General features: G+C 46.2%; 1 protein-coding gene across 1 annotated transcript in view; it reads right to left on the reverse strand.

Annotated features, from left to right (window-relative positions):
- Positions 1-22,291, reverse strand: part of CD163L1 (CD163 molecule like 1) — a 128,839-nt gene that overhangs the window by 67,364 nt on the left and 39,184 nt on the right. Inside the window, exons 7-14 of the mRNA XM_029913602.1 lie at positions 19,965-20,279; positions 19,176-19,484; positions 14,142-14,460; positions 10,357-10,374; positions 10,097-10,110; positions 8,390-8,473; positions 4,767-4,856; positions 3,050-3,190 (exon numbers count right to left, since the gene is read on the reverse strand). Coding sequence (XP_029769462.1) covers positions 3,050-3,190; positions 4,767-4,856; positions 8,390-8,473; positions 10,097-10,110; positions 10,357-10,374; positions 14,142-14,460; positions 19,176-19,484; positions 19,965-20,279 — 1,290 coding nt within the window. The remainder of the gene's footprint in view (positions 1-3,049; positions 3,191-4,766; positions 4,857-8,389; positions 8,474-10,096; positions 10,111-10,356; positions 10,375-14,141; positions 14,461-19,175; positions 19,485-19,964; positions 20,280-22,291) is intronic.

Consider the following 22,291-nt stretch of genomic DNA (forward strand, 5'->3'; position numbering starts at 1 on the left):
AACAAGAAGACTTTTTATCAATACATTAGAAGCAAGAGGAAGACCAAAGACAGGGTAGGCCCACTGCTTAGTGAAGAGGGAGAAACAGTAACAGGAAACTTGGAAATGGCAGAGATGCTTAATGACTTCTTTGTTTCGGTCTTCACCGAGAAGTCTGAAGGAATGCCTATCCTAGTGAATGCTAATGGGAAGGGGGTAGGTTTAGCAGATAAAATAAAAAAAGAACAAGTTAAAAATCACTTAGAAAAGTTAGATGCCTGCAAGTCACCAGGGCCTGATGAAATGCATCCTAGAATACTCAAGGAGCTAATAGAGGAGGTATCTGAGCCTCTAGCTATTATCTTTGGAAAATCATGGGAGACGGGAGAGATTCCAGAAGACTGGAAAAGGGCAAATATAGTGCCCATCTATAAAAAGGGAAATAAAAACAACCCAGGAAACTACAGACCAGTTAGTTTAACTTCTGTGCCAGGGAAGATAATGGAGCAAGTAATTAAGGAAATCATCTGCAAACACTTGGAAGGTGGTAAGGTGATAGGGAACAGCCAGCATGGATTTGTAAAGAACAAATCATGTCAAACCAATCTGATAGCTTTCTTCGATAGGATAACGAGTCTTGTGGATAAGGGAGAAGCTGTGGATGTGGTATACCTAGACTTTAGTAAGGCATTTGATACGGTCTCGCATGATATTCTTATCGACAAACTAGGCAAATACAATTTAGATGGGGCTACTATAAGGTGGGTGCATAACTGGCTGGATAACCGTACTCAGAGAGTTGTTATTAATGGTTCCCAATCCTGCTGGAAAGGCATAACGAGTGGGGTTCCGCAGGGGTCTGTTTTGGGACCGGCTCTGTTCAATATCTTCATTAACGACTTAGATATTGGTATAGAAAGTACGATTATTAAGTTTGCGGATGATACCAAACTGGGAGGGATTGCAACTGCTTTGGAGGACAGGGTCATAATTCAAAATGATCTGGACAAATTGGAGAAATGGTCTGAGTTAAACAGGATGAAGTTTAACAAAGACAAATGCAAAGTGCTCCACTTAGGAAGAAAAAATCAGTTTCACACATACAGAATGGGAAGAGACTGTCTAGGAAGGAGTACGGCAGAAAGGGATCTAGGGGTTATAGTGGACCACAAGCTAAATATGAGTCAACAGTGTGATGCTGTTGCAAAAAAAGCAAACATGATTCTGGGATGTATTAACAGGTGTGTTGTGAGCAAGACACGAGAAGTCATTCTTCCGCTCTACTCTGCTCTGGTTAGGCCTCAGCTGGAGTATTGTGTCCAGTTCTGGGCACCGCATTTCAAGAAAGATGTGGAGAAATTGGAAAGGGTCCAGAGAAGAGCAACAAGAATGATTAAAGGTCTTGAGAACATGACCTATGAAGGAAGGCTGAAAGAATTGGGTTTGTTTAGTTTGGAAAAGAGAAGACTGAGAGGGGACATGATAGCAGTTTTCAGGTATCTAAAAGGGTGTCATAAGGAGGAGGGAGAAAACTTGTTCACCTTAGCCTCTGAGGATAGAACAAGAAGCAATGGGCTTAAACTGCAGCAAGGGAGGTCTAGGTTGGACATTAGGAAAAAGTTCCTAACTGTCAGGGTGGTTAAACACTGGAATAAATTGCCTAGGGAGGTTGTGGAATCTCCATCTCTGGAGATATTTAAGAGTAGGTTAGATAAATGTCTATCAGGGATGGTCTAGACAGTATTTGGTCCTGCCATGCGGGCAGGGGACTGGACTCGATGACCTCTCGAGGTCCCTTCCAGTCCTAGAATCTATGAATCTATGAATCTATGAATCTATGCACAGAGCTCTACAAGGAGAGGAGACTCCTCACAACCATCGCTTTGGCCAGCGTCACTTCTTTGCTGCATAACCCACATTCCCACCTGGAGATTGTTCCTGTGGGTCACTGGGAAACACAGACATTTCCAGCACTGCCATCTCCAAGTGTTTCGAAATCAGGAGTAAGGCCTCAAATATCATGAGATTGGCTTAACAATCTTGAGATTAAAAAAAACATTTTGGTTTCCTTTTGGTTTCTGTTTGTCTTCTGGTTCCTAAGCCTTTAGGTTAAATTTGGTTCATGATTTGAGGCTTCTTTCTACAACCATGAGGGCTAGAAAACTTCCTTTCTTAAACTGAAAGCTGAGATTCTCATGTAACCATCTAAGTCTAGGAGCTGCGTCTTTTACCAAATATCAGGAAAGTCTACACTAGAAACTTAAGCTGGCCTATTTTAGGTCACTTACGCCACCGCAGTAATTACTGCAATGGTTCATGTACACACTGCCCTCCTTCTGCCCATTGTGTTGATCCTCACCAAAAGCTCTTCCACTGACTTAAGAGGGGCAGTGTGGGGGACTGAGAGCCGTGCAGCTGCCCGTGAGGAGCCTGGCTACCCCTGATCTCTTGGCTCCCCTCTGCTGCTGGGAGCCAGATCCCCGCTCCCTGCTGCCAGGAGTGTGGCTGGCCCCCGGGGCTCCTGGTGTGGAGCTCTGTGCCTGTAGTCTGGGTGGCTCCTGGGAGCCCAGGCAGCAGGCCAGCTAGGAGTGGGGAGCCAGGCAGGTGCAGCCCGGCTGGGAGTAGGGAGCAGGGGAGCCTGGCAGGCACCGCCCAGCTCTGAGTGGGGAACAGGGCGAGCGTAGCCTGGCTGGGAGCAGGGAGCTTGGGGGCAGCCAGGCTCTAGCTGGAGCCCTCCACTCCCAACCCAGCTTTTTTTGTCAATTTCATGGCTCTAGCATGCAGCCATGAAATTGACAAGAATGACAGCCAACAGTAAGGCAGTGTCTACACAGACATTGTGTCACCCTAACTGGACTGACATAAGACCCATGCCTCTCGTGGAGGTGGAGTTATGATGTTGCTGTAGTAGGGCACTTACATCAGCAGGAGCAAGGTTGTAGTGTGTACAGTGTCAAAATTAGGTCAATGTAAGCTGCCTTACATTGACCTAAGTCTGTAGTGTAGACCAAGCCATAATGAGACTAGCAATCAAACTGCAAGAATTGCAACAGGGCTTTTCCTCACTTACCTCTCTGTGAATCCCTGTTCCTGTCACTCACCCGAGGGGCCCAAGTAACTTCCCGGGTACACTGGCCTGAACCAGGGTCAGAAACTTCTCTGACATCATCATAACCATCTCCTGGGACATCTCCAGGCAAGGCATCGCCCTCTGAAACAGAGACAGGAATTAATGGTAATCAGGGCCGGTGCAAGGAAGTTTCGCCTAGGGCGCGAAACTTCCACCTTGCGCCACCCCCACACCCAGCTAACCCCCCCCCCCCCCCCCCCGCGGCAGCTAACCCCGCCCGGGGAGCCCGCCCTAGCTCACCTCTGCTCCACCTCCTCCGCTGAGCACGCCGGCGCCGCTCTAATTCTCCTCCCCTCCCAGGCTTGCGGCGCCAATTGGAGGAGAATTAGAGCAGGGGCTGTGTGCTCAGCGGAGGAGGCAGAGTGGAGGTGATCTGGGGCAGGGAGTGGTTCCCCTGTGCGCCCCCCCGTTACTGCAGGCGGCCCTCCCCACGCCACCCCGCCCCAGCTCACCTCCACTCCACCTCCTCGCCTGAGCGGGCTTTTAGGCACCCTCAACCACTAGGCGCCCTAGGCGGCCGCCTAGTTCACCTAGTGGTTGCACCGGCCCTGATGGTAATGAGAAGAGACCTTCCACTGAATAGAGAAATAAATTATACACCAGGTAGGAAGGGCCCTGAGGTACTAACACTCCCACAATGGTAAGAGATCAAAAGTCCCCTTCTCCCCCCGCAACCTCAGTGTCAGAGGAATTTTATACAGGTCACATTTATCTGATACATTTTAAGGACTTGATGTGTCTGTAAATTGCTGGACGGAACCTAAAGCAGAAACCCAGGTGGGGATGTGGGAGATCTGGAAAGAGGTGGCTGGGGGTATGGTCTATGTCAGAGGAAGATTTCTTCACTGTAATTTGTTGTTATACTAATTATATATCAATTAGTAATTAGTAACAGATAAATGACACTTTAATTTGTTCTGTTTATCACCCACTTCCTAAATTTTCAATTATGGTTAAAATCTTGTTTTGTTCCATTTCCCTGAACTAGTCTGGCCCATAAACCACCCTCAATCTGCAGTCTCTGGAAGCTGCACCACCAGATCAGGACAAGATATGGGTCTGTGTGTGAAATCTGTACATCCCTTCACCTATCACAGTGCATGTGAAACTCACGTCTAGATCAGTGGACTCAGCACAGGCAGGAATGGTGGAAAGGGACCATTACTGCAGATCAGAGGGCTGTGCTCAGAGAGATTGTCCCCTAATATTGTGAGTAACGCTAGTGCATATGGAAGTGAGGGCCAGGGATCAGTGACTAGAATCAGGCAGCGTGGGCAGGGGGAGAACAAGCTTCTTCTAGAGTCACGGGGGTGATAAACCTTCTTCTAGAGTCACACTGGTTGGCTAATGTGCCTCTATTCTGACCTGCAGCACCACATGCTTTGCTATTTCTTGCTCCTCTCAGTGCATCTCTGGACTAAACCAGTGCACACAGCCATGCTTTATGGGAGAAGAGTTTGTCAAACAGCTGCTTGCAGAAGGCTTGATCCTGTGAAGTGCTGAGCACTCTGAGCTCCCATTGATCGCAGCAGGACTGAAGATGCTCAGCACCTTACAAGAGCAAACCCATAAGGCACAATTTTTGTCTCTACAAAGACAATATTATTAGCTTTTTCCTGGGCTAACACTGCTCCCAGAAGGCAGATTCACTCCTCACCTTGGTCGTCTGGAGTCTGGGGGTCATCATTCAATGCAGGCTCCTCCACGTTATCATAATCCAATTGAGACCCCCCAGGGGAAGCTCCCTCTGGAACAGCGAACACAACACTCAGCTCCCTCTGAACACACCCGGTTCCTGAGCAGGTTTCTAGTTCCCCATTAAGTGCCTGTTGCATTGGAGTCCAGGCTATTTATCCTGGCGTTTGTAGGAGAAGTCACAGGGTGATCAAGGAGAAAAGGGAAAGTCATGGACATTCTGTAAACTAGGAGTGGTGTCACTGTGACAGGTTCCCCCAAGGGTGCCACCTGGAACTGGGGTACCACTGAGCCCTCTGACTCACCTTCCTGGGCTCCGTCTCACACTGTTGCTGTGACAAGCTGCAGACCCACTCCCAGTCCTACACTTCCACCAGCATTCACACAGGTAGGGACACACCCAGCTGCAGTTACATGCAGGCTCTCTGACCAGCCACTGTATGAACCAACTGTGACGGTACCTCCCATAAGGCTTTATGGAAATATGCTTAGAATGTGTTTTATGCTACATATGCCATAAAGGTTATGATCTACTGAATGTATTAATCCAATTTGTATTCATGTATCATTTTTGTATTTGAAGTTATGAATGTTATGAATGTTGGCTGTGTACTGGCTTGGTTTCTAAATAACCTTAGTAGAGCATTTGGTCAGTTCCTGGAGAAAGGAATGTTGAAATGAAGTACCTAATCCAGAAACACTTAAAGGACAATGGATCTTGGAATGCTCCAATCCAATAAGAAGTCTACTTCAGGACAATGGATGCTACCTGTAAAAACTATGAATCATGCATGGACATGTGACTTGCCTAGGTGACTCCTAAACTCCATCTTGGAGCTGGACTTTGCATAGGATTGAGGAGGGGGTCTCCACCCACAAGAGAAAGTCTATTTAAACCCTGGGGAGACCCCTCCATTTTGTCTTCAGCTGGCTAAAGAGAGGAGCCATAATGAAGAACCCCCTAGCTCCCACCTGAGCTGGAACAAGAGCTGTACCAGGGGAAAGAATTGTGCCCAGGCCTGGAAGGGGTCCAGTCTGAGAAAAAACTTACTGAAGCATCTCTGAGGGTGAGATTATCTGTATTCAGTTTGATTAGACATAGATTTGCACATTTTATTTTATTTTGCTTGGTGACTTACTTAGTTCTGTCTGTTACTAGTTGGAACCACTTAAATCCTACTGTCTGTATTTAATAAAATCACTTTTTACTTATTAATTAACTCAGAGTATGTATTAATACCTGGGGGAGCAAACAACTGTGCATATCTCTCTAGCAGTGTTATAGAGGGTGAACAATTTATGAGTTTACACTGCATAAGCTTTAAACAGGGTAAAACGGATTTATTTGGGTTTAGACCCCATTGGGAGTTGGGCATCTGGGTGTTAAAGACAAGAACACTTCTGTGAGCTGCTTTCAGGTAAACCTGCAGCTTTTGGGGCAAGTAATTCAGACCCTGGGTCTTTGTTGGAGCAAACAGGAGTGTGTGGCTCAGCAAGACAGGGTGCTGGAGTCCCGAGCTGGCAGGGAAGGCAGGGGTAGAAGTAGTCTTGGCACATCGGGTGGCAGCTCCCAAGGGGGTTTCTGTGATCCAACCCGTCACACCAACAATAGAGAGGCTACAGCCAAAACAACTGCCAGCATCCCAGTTTATGACCCCAGAGCTGTATCGTCCTGCCCTGGTCAAAACCCCGACCAGTATGAATTTATTATCCAGTTTGCCTCCCCCTCAATGTGCAGAGGAAATGCAACAGCCTTTTCTCCTTGAGCTAAGATTTCCAAGCACTTCATTCCAACTCACTCATTTAGATAAAGAAAAAACAAGTTTACTAACTAGAAAAGATAGATTTTAAGTGATTATACGTGATAACAAACAGATCAAATCAGATTACCTAGCAAATAAACAAAAATGCAAACTAAGCTTAACATACTAGAACAGGGGTAGGCAATCTATGGCATGCGTGCCAAAGGCGGCACGCGAGCTGATTTTCAGTGGCACTCACACTGCCCAGGTCCTGGCTACCGGTCTGGGGTGCTCTGCATTTTAATTTAATTTTAAATGAAGCTTCTTAAACATTTTAAAAACCTTATTTACTTTACATACAACAATAGTTTAGTTATATATTATAGACTTACAGAAAGAGACCTTCTAAAAATGTTAAAATGTATTACTGGCACGCGAAACCTTAAATTAGAGTGAATAAATGAAGACTCGCCACACTGCTTCTGAAAGGTTGCCGACCCCTGTACTAGAAGGATAGGATTTGACTTAACAATGTCTCATCCTGACTGATGATAAAGGCAGGCTTGCAGACTCTCAAGGTACAAGCTGCACTTGCTTTACAGCTAGGAATCCCCAGGTTTTCATACACAAGCTAGAAATCCCTTTAGCCTGGGTCCAGCTCTTCCCCCAGTTCAGTCTTTTGTTCCTTTAGGAGTCTTCTTGTGTCAGGAGTGAAGAACCATGGATGATGTCACTTCTTGCCTTCTATAGATTTAGCATATGGCAGGAGCCATATGTTTTAATCTTGGTTCCCAGGCCAGTTTGTGGAAAAATACTGACATCCCAAAATGGAGTCCAGTGTCATGTGGCTTAGTCACATGCCCTTTCATATCTTTCTGAGTCACAGCAGCCATTACTAACAGGCTGTCTGGAGCGTTCTCGGGAAGTTTAAGCCATTCCACAGCCTATTGTCTTTGTTGATGAGCCATTAGCACTGTCTGTCTTCTTCACTGTAGTACCTGAAAGGCTGGCTGTAGGTGTGTTCCAGAGTAAGCCCAATACAGATCCATAGTCAATATTTATAACTTCAGATACAAAAATGATACATGCATACAAATAGGATAATCATATTCAGCAAATCATAACTTTTCCAATGACACCTTACATGACCTGTCTTGTACAAAATTCATCATAATTATGCCATAATCATATTATAATAATATCACTATGAAGAATATGGGGTGCAATGTCACAGCAACCTTTAATTTCTCATAAATAATTTGAGGCCCATCCCCACTGAATCCAAGAGCAATGTTGTCAAGCCCTTCCATAGGATCTGGATCTGTGTTGGTGCTGAGCTAATACTGGACACACCTACAGTAGCTGCTGCACCAGAACTGACCTTTGTGAATCCAACTGAACTATATTAACATGGTGTAAAGTCTCTTAGTTTATATGGGCTAGATTGTGATTTGGGCTTGTGTTCATGCCATGGAAGCAGGTGGGTAAGACCATGGGCACAGATTAGGGTTTTGTTTAATACTCAGTGCCAGATATGAAATTCAGATTCTTCTATTGCAAGCAAATATTCCTGGGCCCCATTTCTTGCAGGTCCTCCCGCGGGGGAGGGTACCATGAACTGCACACAGGAAGGGCCAGAATTTGATCACATATTTCCATCACAGGGTTCATCAGAAATATTTGAAAGTCTGGTTAAATCCGATCCCATCAGAAGGGATACAATCAGTGCTGGGCCATGAAATCGAGTGAAGGGAAATGATGGCCTTTACAGAAAATGCCGTGGAAATTAAATTCTCCACCCAGATTTGAGTCTTTTTCTTTGTATGCCACCTTACCCCATTACCTCGTTCTGATCCAGAATCGTTTCCCCCCTCACTGTCCCCGGTGTAATACTGCAGCTTCGTCACTGAATCCTCTGCATAGGAGACTGGAGAGACAACAAATGAGATGTTATCACAGTGAGAGCAGCTAAACTGACTGCTGGCTGATGCACCCGGGTCCTAGAGCAGGATTTACAGCATCCATATATTCCAGGCATAGCCAAACCATGGCTCTTCTACAGTTAAAGTGCAGCTCGTGGAGAAACTATGGTCTAACACAAGTTGTGGCTAAAATTAATATTAACACCAATTTTTTAAAAAGGCTATACAAATTGGTGAAAGAATTTCAAAATTGGTTTTCTCTCCTACTGAGTGAACCCGATAGTGAGAGAGAAGCTCTCACTCATATGTGCATTATATCAGGAAATTGCATCATTCTGTATTCAAAAGTTGTGCTGTGTGGACCTCGGGTGCTCGTGATCTCCCTGCATTCCTCAGAATACAGGCAGTGTTTACTGTTCATATGTCACATTTGAATAGTTTTAGATTTAAGTTTTAACCCTACGTTAATTTTGTGGATAACAATGACATCTTCAGATTGTAAGAAACACAAGTATGAAGAAGAAAAACAAAGTTTTAAGTCAGAATGGGAGGAAGATTTTGATTCACTGTTAAAGGTGGCAAACCCCTGGGTCTTATCTGCAATGCATCGAAGTGAGCAACTTGAAAAGTCATTATGAAACGAATCACAATAAATTTTCATCTAAATACCCTTCTGAATCAGAATTAAGGAAAAACAAAATAGCCACATTAAAAATACACCTAAACAGTCGACAGACACTACTTTCAGCGTTCAGTAAAGAAATTGACACAACGACCAAAGCTAGTTTTGTTATGGCATGGAATAGCACACATGCTCACTTGTGTGAACCCCTGTATAGTGCAAATGATTGGTTAGTGTTTTTGCATAGCTATGTTTTAAGTAAAATAATTAGTTAAGGCATAGATAAGAGAAATCCTTATTTTAACTACATAATGAGGGTCAAAAGACAAGCTTGTTGGAACTTAACTCTAGAATACAGGACAAGACCTTTTAACCCTGCAGGACCAGACGGTGCAGAAGCCAGAGCACAGACGACATGACCGTGACTGGCCATCAGGAGACGTCCGTCTGTTTTATTGGGACTGGTGAGCATAAGATGTATGTGTGTATTCTGTTGATGTGTTGCTAATTGTCAATAAATTCTTGTACATGTTTAAGGATATTCACTGTGTTCTGAATCCATCCAGAATGGGTGTTAGCCCTGAGCCCATGGAAGGATAAAGTTGGGTCCCTTATTCCCTGAGTACCCATGAGGATGGGGGGAGCCCTATATTACGCCCTGAGTACCCATGAGGGACGGTAGGGGCGGAGTCATAAATTGTACAGGTAACACCACTTCTTAAAGCAAAATACTCCCTCTCCCCCTGTCATGAATATATGGGGAAAGGTAGCAACCTTTATGTATGCAGTAGCATAAAATCCCTCCTTGACAGCTGTACTGGACTGCCTTATCTGTAAAGGGTTAAGCAGTTCAAATAACCTAGTTGGCACCTGACCAGAAGGATCAATAAGGAAAGAAGATACTTTCAAATCTGGGGGGGAAGGATTTGTCTGTTGTTCTGTATGTTGTTCCCTCTCCAGACGGAGGGAGAAGATAAGCAGGTACAATATCTCCTGAAATATATACCTGGAATAATCCATCTAAAACCACAGAAACTGTGAGTAGGGCAAGGAGATGTGTTAGGTTATTTCTTGTTTTGGCTTGTGAATTTCACTATGCTACAGAGGTAGTTTCATTCCTGTTTTTGTAACTGTGAAGCTGAGCCCAGAGGGGAATCCTCTGTGTTTTAAATCTTTTTATTACCCTGTAAAGTTACCTTCCATCCTGATTTTACAGGTGCGATTCTTTTACTTTTTTCTTTATAATAAAGTTCTTCTTTTAAGAACCTGATTGATTTCAAGGTCCTAAGACAAAGGGTCTGGTTGAGCTCATGTTGCTAAGGCAACTGGTTGGTATTTTAGTCTCAAGCCTCCCCAGGAAAGGGGGTGAAGGGGCTTGGAGGGATATATGGCGGCAGGATAGGGATTCCAAGTGACCCTTCCCTGAATTTTTGTGTAAATCACTTGGTTGTGGCAGCAATATACCATCCAAGGACAAGGAAAGAAATGTGTGCCTTGGAGAAGTTTTAACCTAAGCTGGTAGAACATAAGCTTAGGGGGTCTTTCATGCAGGTCCCCACATCTGTACCCCAGAGTTCAGAGTCGGGGGGGAACCCTGACACTCCCACCTTGTTGAAAGATTAGGCCCCTCCCCTCCCAGGATCACAGCCTGTGACCAACTGGATGCACTTACCATGCTCAAGAGAGCCTCACAATGTCCTAAACTGAGGGCTGGTCCACACTACCCGCCTGATTCGGCGGGTAGAGATCGATCTTCTGGGATCGATTTATTGCGTCTCATCTGGACGCAATAGATCGATCCCAGAAGCGCTCCCCCGTCGACTGCGGAACTCCTGCTCGCCGAGAGGAGGAAGCGCTGTCGACGAGGGAGCCTGCCTGCGCCGCGTGGACCCGAAGTAAGTAAATTTAGTTCGATCTAGGAAACGTCGACTTCAGCTACGCTATTCTCGTAGCTGAAGTTGCATTTCCTAGATCGATCCCCCGCCCCAGTGTGGACCTGCCCTGAAAGTAGCATGTTCCCAACTGATTGATATTGAGTCAAAATGGCACAAAGGTTGGCCCCATGACTCAAAGTTACCCACATCTCCTGGGCTGATCTCTCTGATCCCAGGGCAGGAGGGAGCCAATCCAGCAGACCAGAGGCTGCGGTGGGAGGGGGGCACAGAACATCCCCTGCTCCAGCAGTTTTCAGATGATGCTATAGCCTGGGCCCAGAGACAGTCACTTTGCTGACTCACAATTAGTTACACTCCAAGGCTACAAGATGGGCAGATGGGACTAGCTGTCCTGAGAATGGGGTCTAGCAGAGTCTGCTGGGGAGGGGGCTCACCTGACCAGATGCGGATTACTGTTTTGTGGGGCCCTGGGCCAGAGCTACTTCTATCAGTAGTCCCCTGCCCCTGGCGCTCCTGCCAAGAAGCAGGGTCAGGTTGTGGGGGCTTCCCCCTCTCCCTGGCCGGAGTGCCGAGCAGGCATACGGGGTGAGGCATGCCCTGCACCCTGATCCCATTCCCTGGCAGGAGAGGCAGGCAGAGCAGGTCGGGGTGTGGGAGCACCGATTTTTCCAGGGCCCCCCAATTGTCCGGGGACCCTGGGCACAGGCCCCGTTGGTCAGGGCCAGCTTTAAGCCGATTCGGCCGATTCCCCGGAATGGGGCCCAACGCCTAAGAGGGCCCCGCAACATCCGGGGCTGCCGGCAGAGCGGGAAAAAAAAAAAAAAAAAAAAAAAAGCCGCATCTTGCTTCTCCCCCCTCCCTCCAGCACTTGCGCCACCATACAGCTGATCAGCGCAAGCCTGGGAGGGAGGGGTGAGGAGGAGGAATGCGGGCGTGCTTGGGGAAGACGCGGGGCCAGGGTGGGGATTTGGGGAGGGATCCAATGGGGCAGGGAGGGGGCGGGTCTGGGGGCAGGGCCAGGGTCGGGATTTGGGGAGGGATCCAATGGGTCAGGGAAGGGGCGGAGTCGGGCCAGGGCCGGGGCGGAGTTGGGGTGGGGGGGGGGGCGCGAGACAATTTGCGTCCCGGCGTGGGGCCCCGCACCTGCTAAAGCCGGCCCTGCCGTTGGTCCAATGGCTAATCCATCACCGCACCTACATGAGTTCAGTAACTGGCCCACAGCAGTCCAGGGTTCACAGAGCTGGTGGCTGAAGATATCTAGCTGTGGGTCATGGCCTCAAGATGGAAAGTTCAGTAGGAATGAGACACACATACCTGAGTGACCCAATATCTGCTTCTCTCCCATCAGGTTATAATCAATCTCCTCATACACGGGATCTGAGGGTCTTGTGGCACCTGAAAAAAAAGGACAGTGTTTGCAGAGGGTCATAGAAACTATAGATAGGAAACCCTATTAGATCATCCAGCCCTGCGCCCTGGGTCCAGTCCAGGATCGATCCCTACAGCACATTCCCAATGCTCTGTCCATTTTACATTTGAATGTGCCAGGTGACAGAGACCACGTCCCTTTCCACAACAACCCTTGATGATGGTTCCCATGGGCTAGTTTCCTGTCACAAGTCTCTCCTCATATTTAGCCTAAAATTTCCCATTGTACATTAATCTCATTAATCTTAGTTATTTTCCCTGGTATCACCTGAAATAATTCCTCTCCCAAACTGATGTTTACAGCTATGAGCAAAATAGCACTTACATATATATATATACTTAGTACTTCTACACATGCTGCCTAGGGACTGTGTGGGCATTAACTAGCGAATGTTTTTGCACTTTTTAAAAAATGAAAAGTGCCAAATATTGGAATTGTCTTTGATTTTTTGGCAATTATCACCCAAGCTCTTTTCCAGCATTTCTTCTTCCTCGAACTCTCCCTCCTACTGAGTCTCTCTGTTCAGTGTCCTCCCTCACATGCACTTTCTTGTACTTTCCCAAATGTGATCTCTATTTTTTGCCAATATTTACAGTCTCTCTAATCCCCTATTTATTATTTCTTTGTCACCACTGCTCTCAAATGCACCCAGGTTAGTATCATCTGAAAGTGTTATTGCTCTCCTGGTTACTTCTACAGCCAGATCATCAATGACAATATTAAATAAGACAAGACTTAGCATAGACCTGAGGTCCCCTCACAGCTCTGCCAATGCCCACAGCTCTTCACAGTTGTGGCTCCCCCTGCTATTGCAGAGACATTTCAGACAGTGACACTAATCAGGACCTACCTCTGTGCTGTGCCCTGGCCCTTTGCACCTGCACACCCAGAATGATTAACAGCAGGCAGAGAAGGACCCCCAGGATAATGCAGATGACAACAGGCACCGTGACTCTCCCACTGTCGGTCAGAGGGCGGCGTGGGGGAGCTGGATGGAAATGAACATGCAACAGGGAGAGATTATTCTGTGAGAGTCAGGGGCGCCCAGAGGAGCTCACCAGTGTCTGATTGAACCACCTAGGAAGCAGGGTAATGGGCTGGGACACAGTCTGTGCACCATGGGGGTAGCTCACAGGCTGCTATTTAAATCATGGCCCTGGTGGCTAGAACCAATAGACAGGAATTGTCCTGCTCAGCACGGCCTGCAGCTCCCACCCGGGTGTCATTCACCCTTAGATTTCACACTCTGTGTAAAGAAGCTCATTCGCTCAGGCTGGAGGTTCCAGCTCACCCCCTGTGAGCCTGGCACTAGGTAAATTTAACCCTTGATTGGAAGAGAATGTGTTACCTGTTGTAGCAGGTGAAGCTGTTGTTTCTGTCACACCTGCAAGGGGAAAAGGAAGGAGAGTTGGAGTGTGGAGTGAGGGGGTGGTGACATGCTGTTACATGATTGTTCCTCTGAGTCCCCATGTGCCTCTGCACATCACCTACATTTCAACCATGATATCTTCCTCAGAGCAGCCCAGGCTTAGTGGCTTAGCCTGTGCTGTATAAAGGAAGTGACATGGTCTGATGCCATAGCACAATAGAATAAAAAAAAGTCCCAACACATTCCATCCATTAAGGAAAAAGGAGGCCTGGTCTGTGGGCAGGAATGGGGACCCAGCTGCTGTGATGCTTGCTCCCTCTTAAAAACTATATAACAAAGCAGAAACATCTCCTGTCACTCACCCGAGCAATTCACAGCAGCATCTTCCTTATGATCACAGTTACTCTCACCCCATGGCATGGCAGGACAGTCCCAGAGAGATGACTCTGTCCCTCTGCAGTTCACCTTCTCCACCCAGATGGGACCAGTCCCCTTGCCAAATGCAGCCTCGCCCGGGGCAGATACAGCAGATCCACAGCCCAGTTGTTTACACACAACGTTAGCATCTGCCATGTCCCAGCAGTCATCACAAACTGTTCCCCAGGAGCCACGGTACCAAACCTCCACTCTGCCCGAGCATCTGTCCTCTCCTCCCACAACACGTAACTTCTCCTGGCCTGGAAATGCAGAAACATCACATGTTACTGGGACAGCTGGGAATGTCCTTAGGGACCAAGGAGGAGAGACAGAGAGGCAGAGATACCTGTGCAGCTCGTAGAGTTCAGGCATTCAGCAAATGGATTCTGAGATGGTTTCCCTTTCCTACCTGTGGAGATAAAACGCTGAGGTGAATGGACTGGGTGCAAGTGTGCTGCAGCACTTTATAAATTGGCCAAAAGCTAAAATCTGGTAATTTAGATAATTAGCTCTTATGGTGCTTCTCTAGATTTTGAAGTCTTTGATCAGTTCCCAGCTGGCATGCATGTGTCTTTATGTAACTGGCAGGACAGTATATCTAAGGGTTTGTCTACACTTGAAATGCTACAATGGCACAGCTGCAACACTTCAGGTAATAACAAAATGGTTTTTAAGTACATCAGAAGCAGGAAGCCTGCTAAACAACCAGTGGAGCCCCTGGATGATCGAGATACAAAAGGAGCACTTAAAGACAATAAAGTCATTGCGGAGAAACTAAATGAATTCTTTGCTTCAGTCTTCACAACTGAGGATGTTAGGGAGATTTCCCAACCTGAGCCGTCCTTTGTGGGCGACAAATCTGAGGAATTGTCACAGATTGAAGTGTCACTAGAGGAGGTTTTGGAATTAATTGATAAACTTAACAGTAACAAGTCACCGGGACCAGATGGCATTCACCCAAGAGTTCTGAAAGAACTCAAATGTGAAATTGCGGAACTATTAACTATGGTTTGTAACCTGTCCTTTAAATCAACTTCTGTACCCAATGACTGGAAGATAGCTAATGTAACGCCAATATTTAAAAAGGGCTCTAGAGGTGATCCTCTATTTACAGACTGGTAAGTCTAACATCAGTACCGGGCAAATTAGTTGAAACAATAGTAAAGAATAAAATTGTCAGACACATAGAAGAACATAAATTGTTGGGAAAAGTCAACATGGTTTCTGTAAAGGGAAATCATGTCTTACTAATCTATTGGAGTTCTTTGAAGGGGTCAACAAACATGTGGACAAGGGGGATCCAGTGGACATAGTGTACTTAGATTTCCAGAAAGCCTTTGACAAGGTCCCTCACCAAAGGCTCTTACGTAAATTAAGTTGTCATGGGATAAGAGGGAAGATCCTTTCATGGATTGAGAACTGGTTAAAAGACAGGGAACAAAGGGTAGGAATAAATGGTAAATTTTCAGAATGGAGAGGGGTAACTAGTGGTGTTCCCCAAGGATCAGTCCTAGGACAATCCTATTCAACTTATTCATAAATGATCTGGAGAAAGGGATAAACAGTGAGGTGGCAAAGTTTGCAGATGATACTAAACTGCTCAAGATAGTTAAGACCAAAACAGACTGTGAAGAACTTCAAAAAGATCTCACAAAACTAAGTGATTGGGCAACAAAATGGCAAATGAAATTTAATGTGGATAAATGTAAAGTAATTCACATTGGAAAAAAATAACCCCAACTATACATACAGTATGATGGGGACTAATTTAGCTACAGCTAATCAGGAAAGAGATCTTGGAATCATTGTGGATATTTCTCTGAAGACTTCCACAAAGTGTGCAGCAGCAGTCAAAAAAGCAAACAGGATGTCAGGAATCATTTAAAAAGGGATAGAGAATAAGACAGAGAATATCTTATTGCCCTTATATAAATCCATGGTACGCCCACATCTTGAATATTGCATACAGATGTGGTCTCCTTATCTCAAAAAAGATATACTGGCATTAGAAAAGATTCAGAGAAGGGCAACTAAAATGATTACGGATTTGGAACGGGTCCCATATGAGGAGAGATTAAAGATGCTAGGACTTTTCAGCTTGGAAAAGAGGAGACTAAGGGGGGATATGATAGAGCTATATAAAATCATGAGTGGTATGGAGAAAGTGAATAAGGAAAAGTTATTTACTTGTTCCCATAATATAAGAACTAGGGGCCACCAAATGAAATTAATGGGCAGCAGGTTTAAAACAAATAAAAGGAAGTTCTTCTTCACACAGCGCACAGTCAACCTGTGGAACTCCTTGCCTGAGGAGGTTGTGAAGGCTAGGACTATAACGTGGGATTTAGGTTGGCTTAATGACATCACTCAGGGGTGTGGATTTCCCTGGCGCAAATTAGCAGGGCCGACATAATTTTCTAGTGTAGACCAGCCTGGAATCTACTCCAGTTCCCCACTCAGACAACATCCCTGAATCCCCTGCATGGCGACTGGAATGTAAACAGACACATGAATTGAAACGCACCCTCATCACTGCAGGAACCAAAAGAAGAGGATTATTAATATTAAGAACAGGCTATATTGGAGTTGCAGGTCTGTACCTTCCCACACTGAGAGGCAGTGTATTGACACTGGTTATGGCACTAGACTAGGACTTAAAAGACCTGTGTTCTATCTTTGTCTCTGCCCTCAATCTGTTGTGTGACCTTGGGCAAGTTACTTCATCTCCATGTCCCTCTGCATCTCCTCCCACCTGCCTTGTCTGTCTCGGCTGTAAACTCCTTATGGCAGTGCCTCTCTCAGTCTGTGTTTTTACAGTGCCTGGTGCATTGAGGCCTTGGGGACTTTAGGTGTTACAGTAATATAAATAATGCTTCAGACACGGATCTATCGATGGACTTCACAGCCCAGACCTCTGATCATTATTCCCAGGAAGATTTTTAACCATAAAGGCACACTACTGATGTTCTTTAGTCTACTCCTGGGGGAATTCTGCACCAAAATATTAAAAATTCTGCGCACAATATTTTAAAATTCTGCAAATTTTATTTGTCAAAATAACACTATATAATCATGCCAGTTTCAATTATTTTGGTAATTTATTTCAAAATACCTGTCAGCAAGTATGTTTGTAACAACACAGACACACACAAATATTCCCTCAGGAGTAGAGAGTTAAAGAAACCCCTATGACAACCCAGTTCCTGTTTCTCTGCCCCCTCGCCGCCCCCCAGAGATCAGCTGGGAGGCCAGACACTCACAGCCCCTCTCCCCCCAGGGCCTGCCACGGCCCTCCCCCAGCCAGTCCACCCAAACCCCCTCCCACCCAGAGCCCAGCCGCAGGGGCCCCCTGGCCCAGATACCCACCTTCTCCCCCCCCCAGAGCCCAGCCGCAGTGCCCCCCTTGCCAAGATACCCACTCCCTCCCCCACGGAGCTCAGCTGTGCCCCCACACAACCCAGACACCTGGCCCTCCCTACTCCTCAGAGCCCAGGGATCCAGAGGGAGAAACAGCCTGATGCTCAGTCCCAGGATTGTGTGGAGTTTCCTGCGTGCTGCCGTCTCCTTCCCTCAGGGTGTGCTGGGAACTGCAGCTCCTGGGAACCCTCTAGCTCCCTTCCCCTCCCCCCAGTAGTGTCTTCTATGTGCGAGCTGGGCTTTGCTGTGTCCAGTGGTCTCTAGTGGGGGCCAGCAGCACTGCAGCCCATTTCTGTGGGGGGAAAGGCAATTCTGTATGCATAACATTAATTTCTGCAAAATTCTGCATTGCGCAGTGGTGCAGAATTCCCCCAGGAGTATTTAGTGGATAACTCTTACTGGGTCTCACTAGGGGACTGATCCAATGCCCATGGAAGTCAACAGGTGAAAAAGGTGGTCTTGAGGCTAAGGCATTGGCCTAGATTTGCAAGTGATTTGCAGCCAGTGCCTGGTTATACTACAGACTCCTTGAGACAGTTTTTATGTCTGTTCTCTATCTATAAAATGGGGACAATAATGCTTTCTGGCAAGCAGTGTTCTTGTGTAGGTGAAACTTGAGTTTGCCACAGTAGACAGCAGGATTCTGATCCCAGTTTTTGCAACTCTGAAGTGGAGTATGAAACACTGCCTACTAACAATGGCAGTGAAGGGCTTTATTTGTTACTAGTGTTTACGTACCTACACGAGGAGAAGAATTCTGAGAGCAGATAGTTTTTTAATCTAGTACCCAAAGGCCTAACATGATCCAGTGGCTGCAAGGTGAAGCTAGACAAATTCAGAACAGTTTTTTTAACAGTCACCATAATTAACCATTGAAACATTTCACCAAAGGCTGTGTTGGATTCTCCATTACTTGAAGTCTTTAATTCAAGATGGGAGGTTTTTCTAAAAGACATGCTGTAGCTAAACCAGAATATATAGGCTAGATGCAGAAATTACTAGTTAATATTCTATGGCCCGCCAGATTAGATTATTTTAACAGGCTCTTCAGACTTTAAAATCTACAATTTGATTACTTCACTGGGTGTTGGATTAGGTCATAACTGATCATGCTGTGTAATGTGTATTTTTTAATAATTGATTTCCATGTTTGATATTAACAGACTACATTCCTATCTCTATAACCTCAGAGACTGAAAATAAGTTTGTGCCATTGCTGAGTATGTTAAAAGAATATAACTATGTATTTCATAAAATATAGTGAAAATATAAAATACCATAATTACACCTCTACCCCGATATAACGCGACCCAATATAACACGACTTCGGATATAACGCGGTAAAGCAGTGCTCCGGGGGGGAGGGGGAGGGCGCTGCGCACTCCGGTGGATCAAAACAAGTTCAATATAACGCGGTTTCACCTATAACGCGGTAAGATTTTTTGGCTCCCGAGGGCAGCGTTATATCGGGGTAGAGGTGTATATCAAAACCTGTCAGCGAGTTAGACTTGTGGTTTGAGTGTTTATATAGTACAAATAGTTTACTAATTACCTTCACAAGAAATGTGGGTTTCTTGTTCTCTGTTACTACATGACTGCTGATTCCATGGGTCTGACGGGCATTCCCACAGGGAGCCGTGCTGCTTATTGCACCGAATACCATCCACCCAGGTGGGGCCAGAGCCTCTTCCATGTGTAAAGTCTTTTAAAAGAATCCCATTGTCTCCGCAGTCCAAATGTTTGCATATAAGTGCCCTGGTGACTGCATCCATAGGACTGTTGCAAACACTGCCCCATGTCCCATTGTAGAAAACTTCCAGCCGCCCAGCACAAGCACTACCACTCACCAGTCTCAGATCCATGAGCCCTAGAAAGAAATGCAGAAGTTGTCTGTGACATTTTCTGATTTTGAAACACAATGTGGTTTGAAGGCTGAATCCCTGAGATTGCTAACAAACCTGCACATTCTTCTACAGAAGCAAGATTCATTTAACGAGTCAGAGAGACTTTTCTGGAGACCAGTGACAGACATATTAACCATGGAATTGTTATTTAAAATACACCATTCACCAACAGTTACACACAGTGTTACCCAAGATTCAGAATTTAATACATGTTCTAAAGCTAAGGTAATAATGCAATATTTCCAGTACCCCTTGATATTAACTGTTGTCAATGTAGACTTTTTAATGGTGACCATTGCAAGTGGATAGGTCAGGAAGAAAGACAGACAGAGAAAGGGAAAGGGAAATAAACTTTCTGTTATCCTCATCTCTCTCCTCAAACACCCATATACTTCATTAAATCCCCTGGTAAACAAACTCATGAGATCATTCACAGAACAGACCTGAGCAGAGAACTCCTGCGTCCTCTTTGTGTCTGCAGTTGTGCTGGCCCCAGCCCCCGGAAGGACACTCCCAGAGATCAGATTCGTTCCCAGAGCAGTTCACATCATCCAGCCAGATCTGCCCAGATCCTTGTCCATAATGAGCAGAGAGAGTTGCATTGATGGCGTATCCACATCCCAGTTGATTGCAAACAACATTGGAGTCTGGAAGGTCCCAGGAATCATCACAGACTGTTCCCCAAGTGCCATTGTAATAAATCTCCACTCTCCCGGCACAGCGACCTGGCCCATTCACCAGCCTGATCCGCCTGCTCCCTACAAGGATGAATCCCAGTGGGCAATATGTAATATAATGATAACTGAACAGCTTCCACACAAATCAATGACACTTCTCCAATGGCTGAAATATTGAAATGCTTTTAAAAGTCTGTCTTTAACAAGAAACATAAAGAGAAGTCTGCAGAGTTAGAAAGTGATTAAGGCATGGTAAAGAGATCTTAAAAGTGCGTAAGGGAATAAGGCTTAATCCCGAATGCTTGATTTACCTAGGAGAAAGAACTAGCTGAGAGTTTGTGGATTTGCAGAATCAGTCGTGCCTTCAAAACTCAAATCTTTTCAAACATGTATTTGAAAATAAGCTTAGTGGGCATTCAGGGAATTATTAGCTCACAAATTTGCTTAAGTACTAATAATTATGTTTGTAAGTGCTGAAGAATTGGGAGGTACTAGCAGATTAGAGGAAAGCAAATATGGCACCAATTTATTTTAACAATTATGTAAGAAAGACAAGTGATCCTGATTACTACTGTCCTGTAATTCATATTCCTATCCTGAATCCAATGTAACCATAAGCCATTAGCAGCTGAAATTTACAAAGAAACAGGTCATGCTAAGTACCTTATACTGCTTTTTAATAGCTATCACATCAATGGATGATAAGAATACAATAGATGTAATAACTCTTCATTTTAGTAAAGCATTGATAAAGTTTCTCACAAAATCAAGCTTTCAGCATTCAGCCAGATATGATTTTGGCTAGGATGTGATCAGCTGCAGGGCTGAACACAAAATGTAATGATAAAATTGCAATGTGTTATGTATAGTGAAAGTCTCAGATTACACAAAACTGGGAGAGACTGTGAACACTGAAAAGTGGGAAATCATAAGCAAAAATATAAAGCCCCATTATATACTATTAACTTTTAAGTATAAATCCACACTAAAGTCAAAGGGGAATTGTGCTTATATCCTGATGACACTATATGGCAGGGGTGGCCAAACTGTGGCTCGCAAGCCACATGCATCTCTTTTACTATTAAATTATGGCTCACAAGCCCTCTCCACCCTCCCTTCTCTGCCTACCAGACCCGGGGGAGCGGGAGGGAGAGCTTGGGACCTCTGCCTTGCAGTGCGGTAGTGGGGTAGGAGCTTCTGTCCAGCAGGGAGGCAAGTCTTGGGACTTCAGCCCTGTGGGGTGCACCTGCCGAGGCTCGGGGCTTTTGCAGGAGTGGGACTGAAGCCCCAAGCCCTGGCTCCTGGCAGGTGTGCTCTGACTCTCGAACTTCTGAAGACCATCGTACATGTGGCTCGGCAGGCCAGTACGTTTAGCCACCCCTGCTATATGGCCCTTGGATAAGGAAATCAAAATGAGATTCAGTTCAGGAAAATGGAAGTGAATATGTCTGGGAAAAAATAATATGAAGCACATATAATCATTGGGATCAGCTGAGAAGAAGCAAAAGTGAAAGAGACCTAGTGGCAAGAAAGGAAAATAGAATAGATATGAGTCTGCAATCATGGGCAGCAAGTATCAAAGGCAGGGGGAGGCTATGCCTCCCCAAACAGCCTAGCGTGGTTCTGCCCACGCTCCGCCTCCAGGCCAGGCCCCCTCCTGCGGTTCACAGTGCTCTGCCCTGGCTGTCCCAGGCTGGCTGGGGCTGGCTGGCCTGCCTCCCGCAGGGACTCAGAGTGGCTGGTGCTGGGGCCGCGCTGCCCAGCGCACTGGGGCTGGGGGCGCTGCAGCCACACAGCCTGGCACTCTGGGACTGGCTGCCCGGCGCACAGGGGCTGGAGGTGCTGCGGCCACGCCACCTGGCGCACTGGGGCTGGGGCCTTGCCCCCCTCCCCGCTCCCTGGCGCTAGGGCCAGGGGCCACGGTGGGGTGCTCTGGGCTCCTGGGGGGGGAGCAAAAGACGAGGGGCAGGGCCTTAGGCACAAGGGGAGGGAGAAAGGGGTCACAAGGGAAGGGGCGGGGCCTTGGGCACAAGGGGAGAGGCTGGGGGCTAGCCTCCCGCAAAGGCCAGATCACTGGCCACCCATGTGTGCAA

The sequence above is a fragment of the Terrapene carolina genome, unplaced genomic scaffold, assembly GCF_002925995.2.
Source record: "Terrapene carolina triunguis isolate 2854851 unplaced genomic scaffold, T_m_triunguis-2.0 Scaffold740, whole genome shotgun sequence".
NCBI classification, from domain to species: Eukaryota; Metazoa; Chordata; order Testudines; family Emydidae; genus Terrapene; species Terrapene triunguis.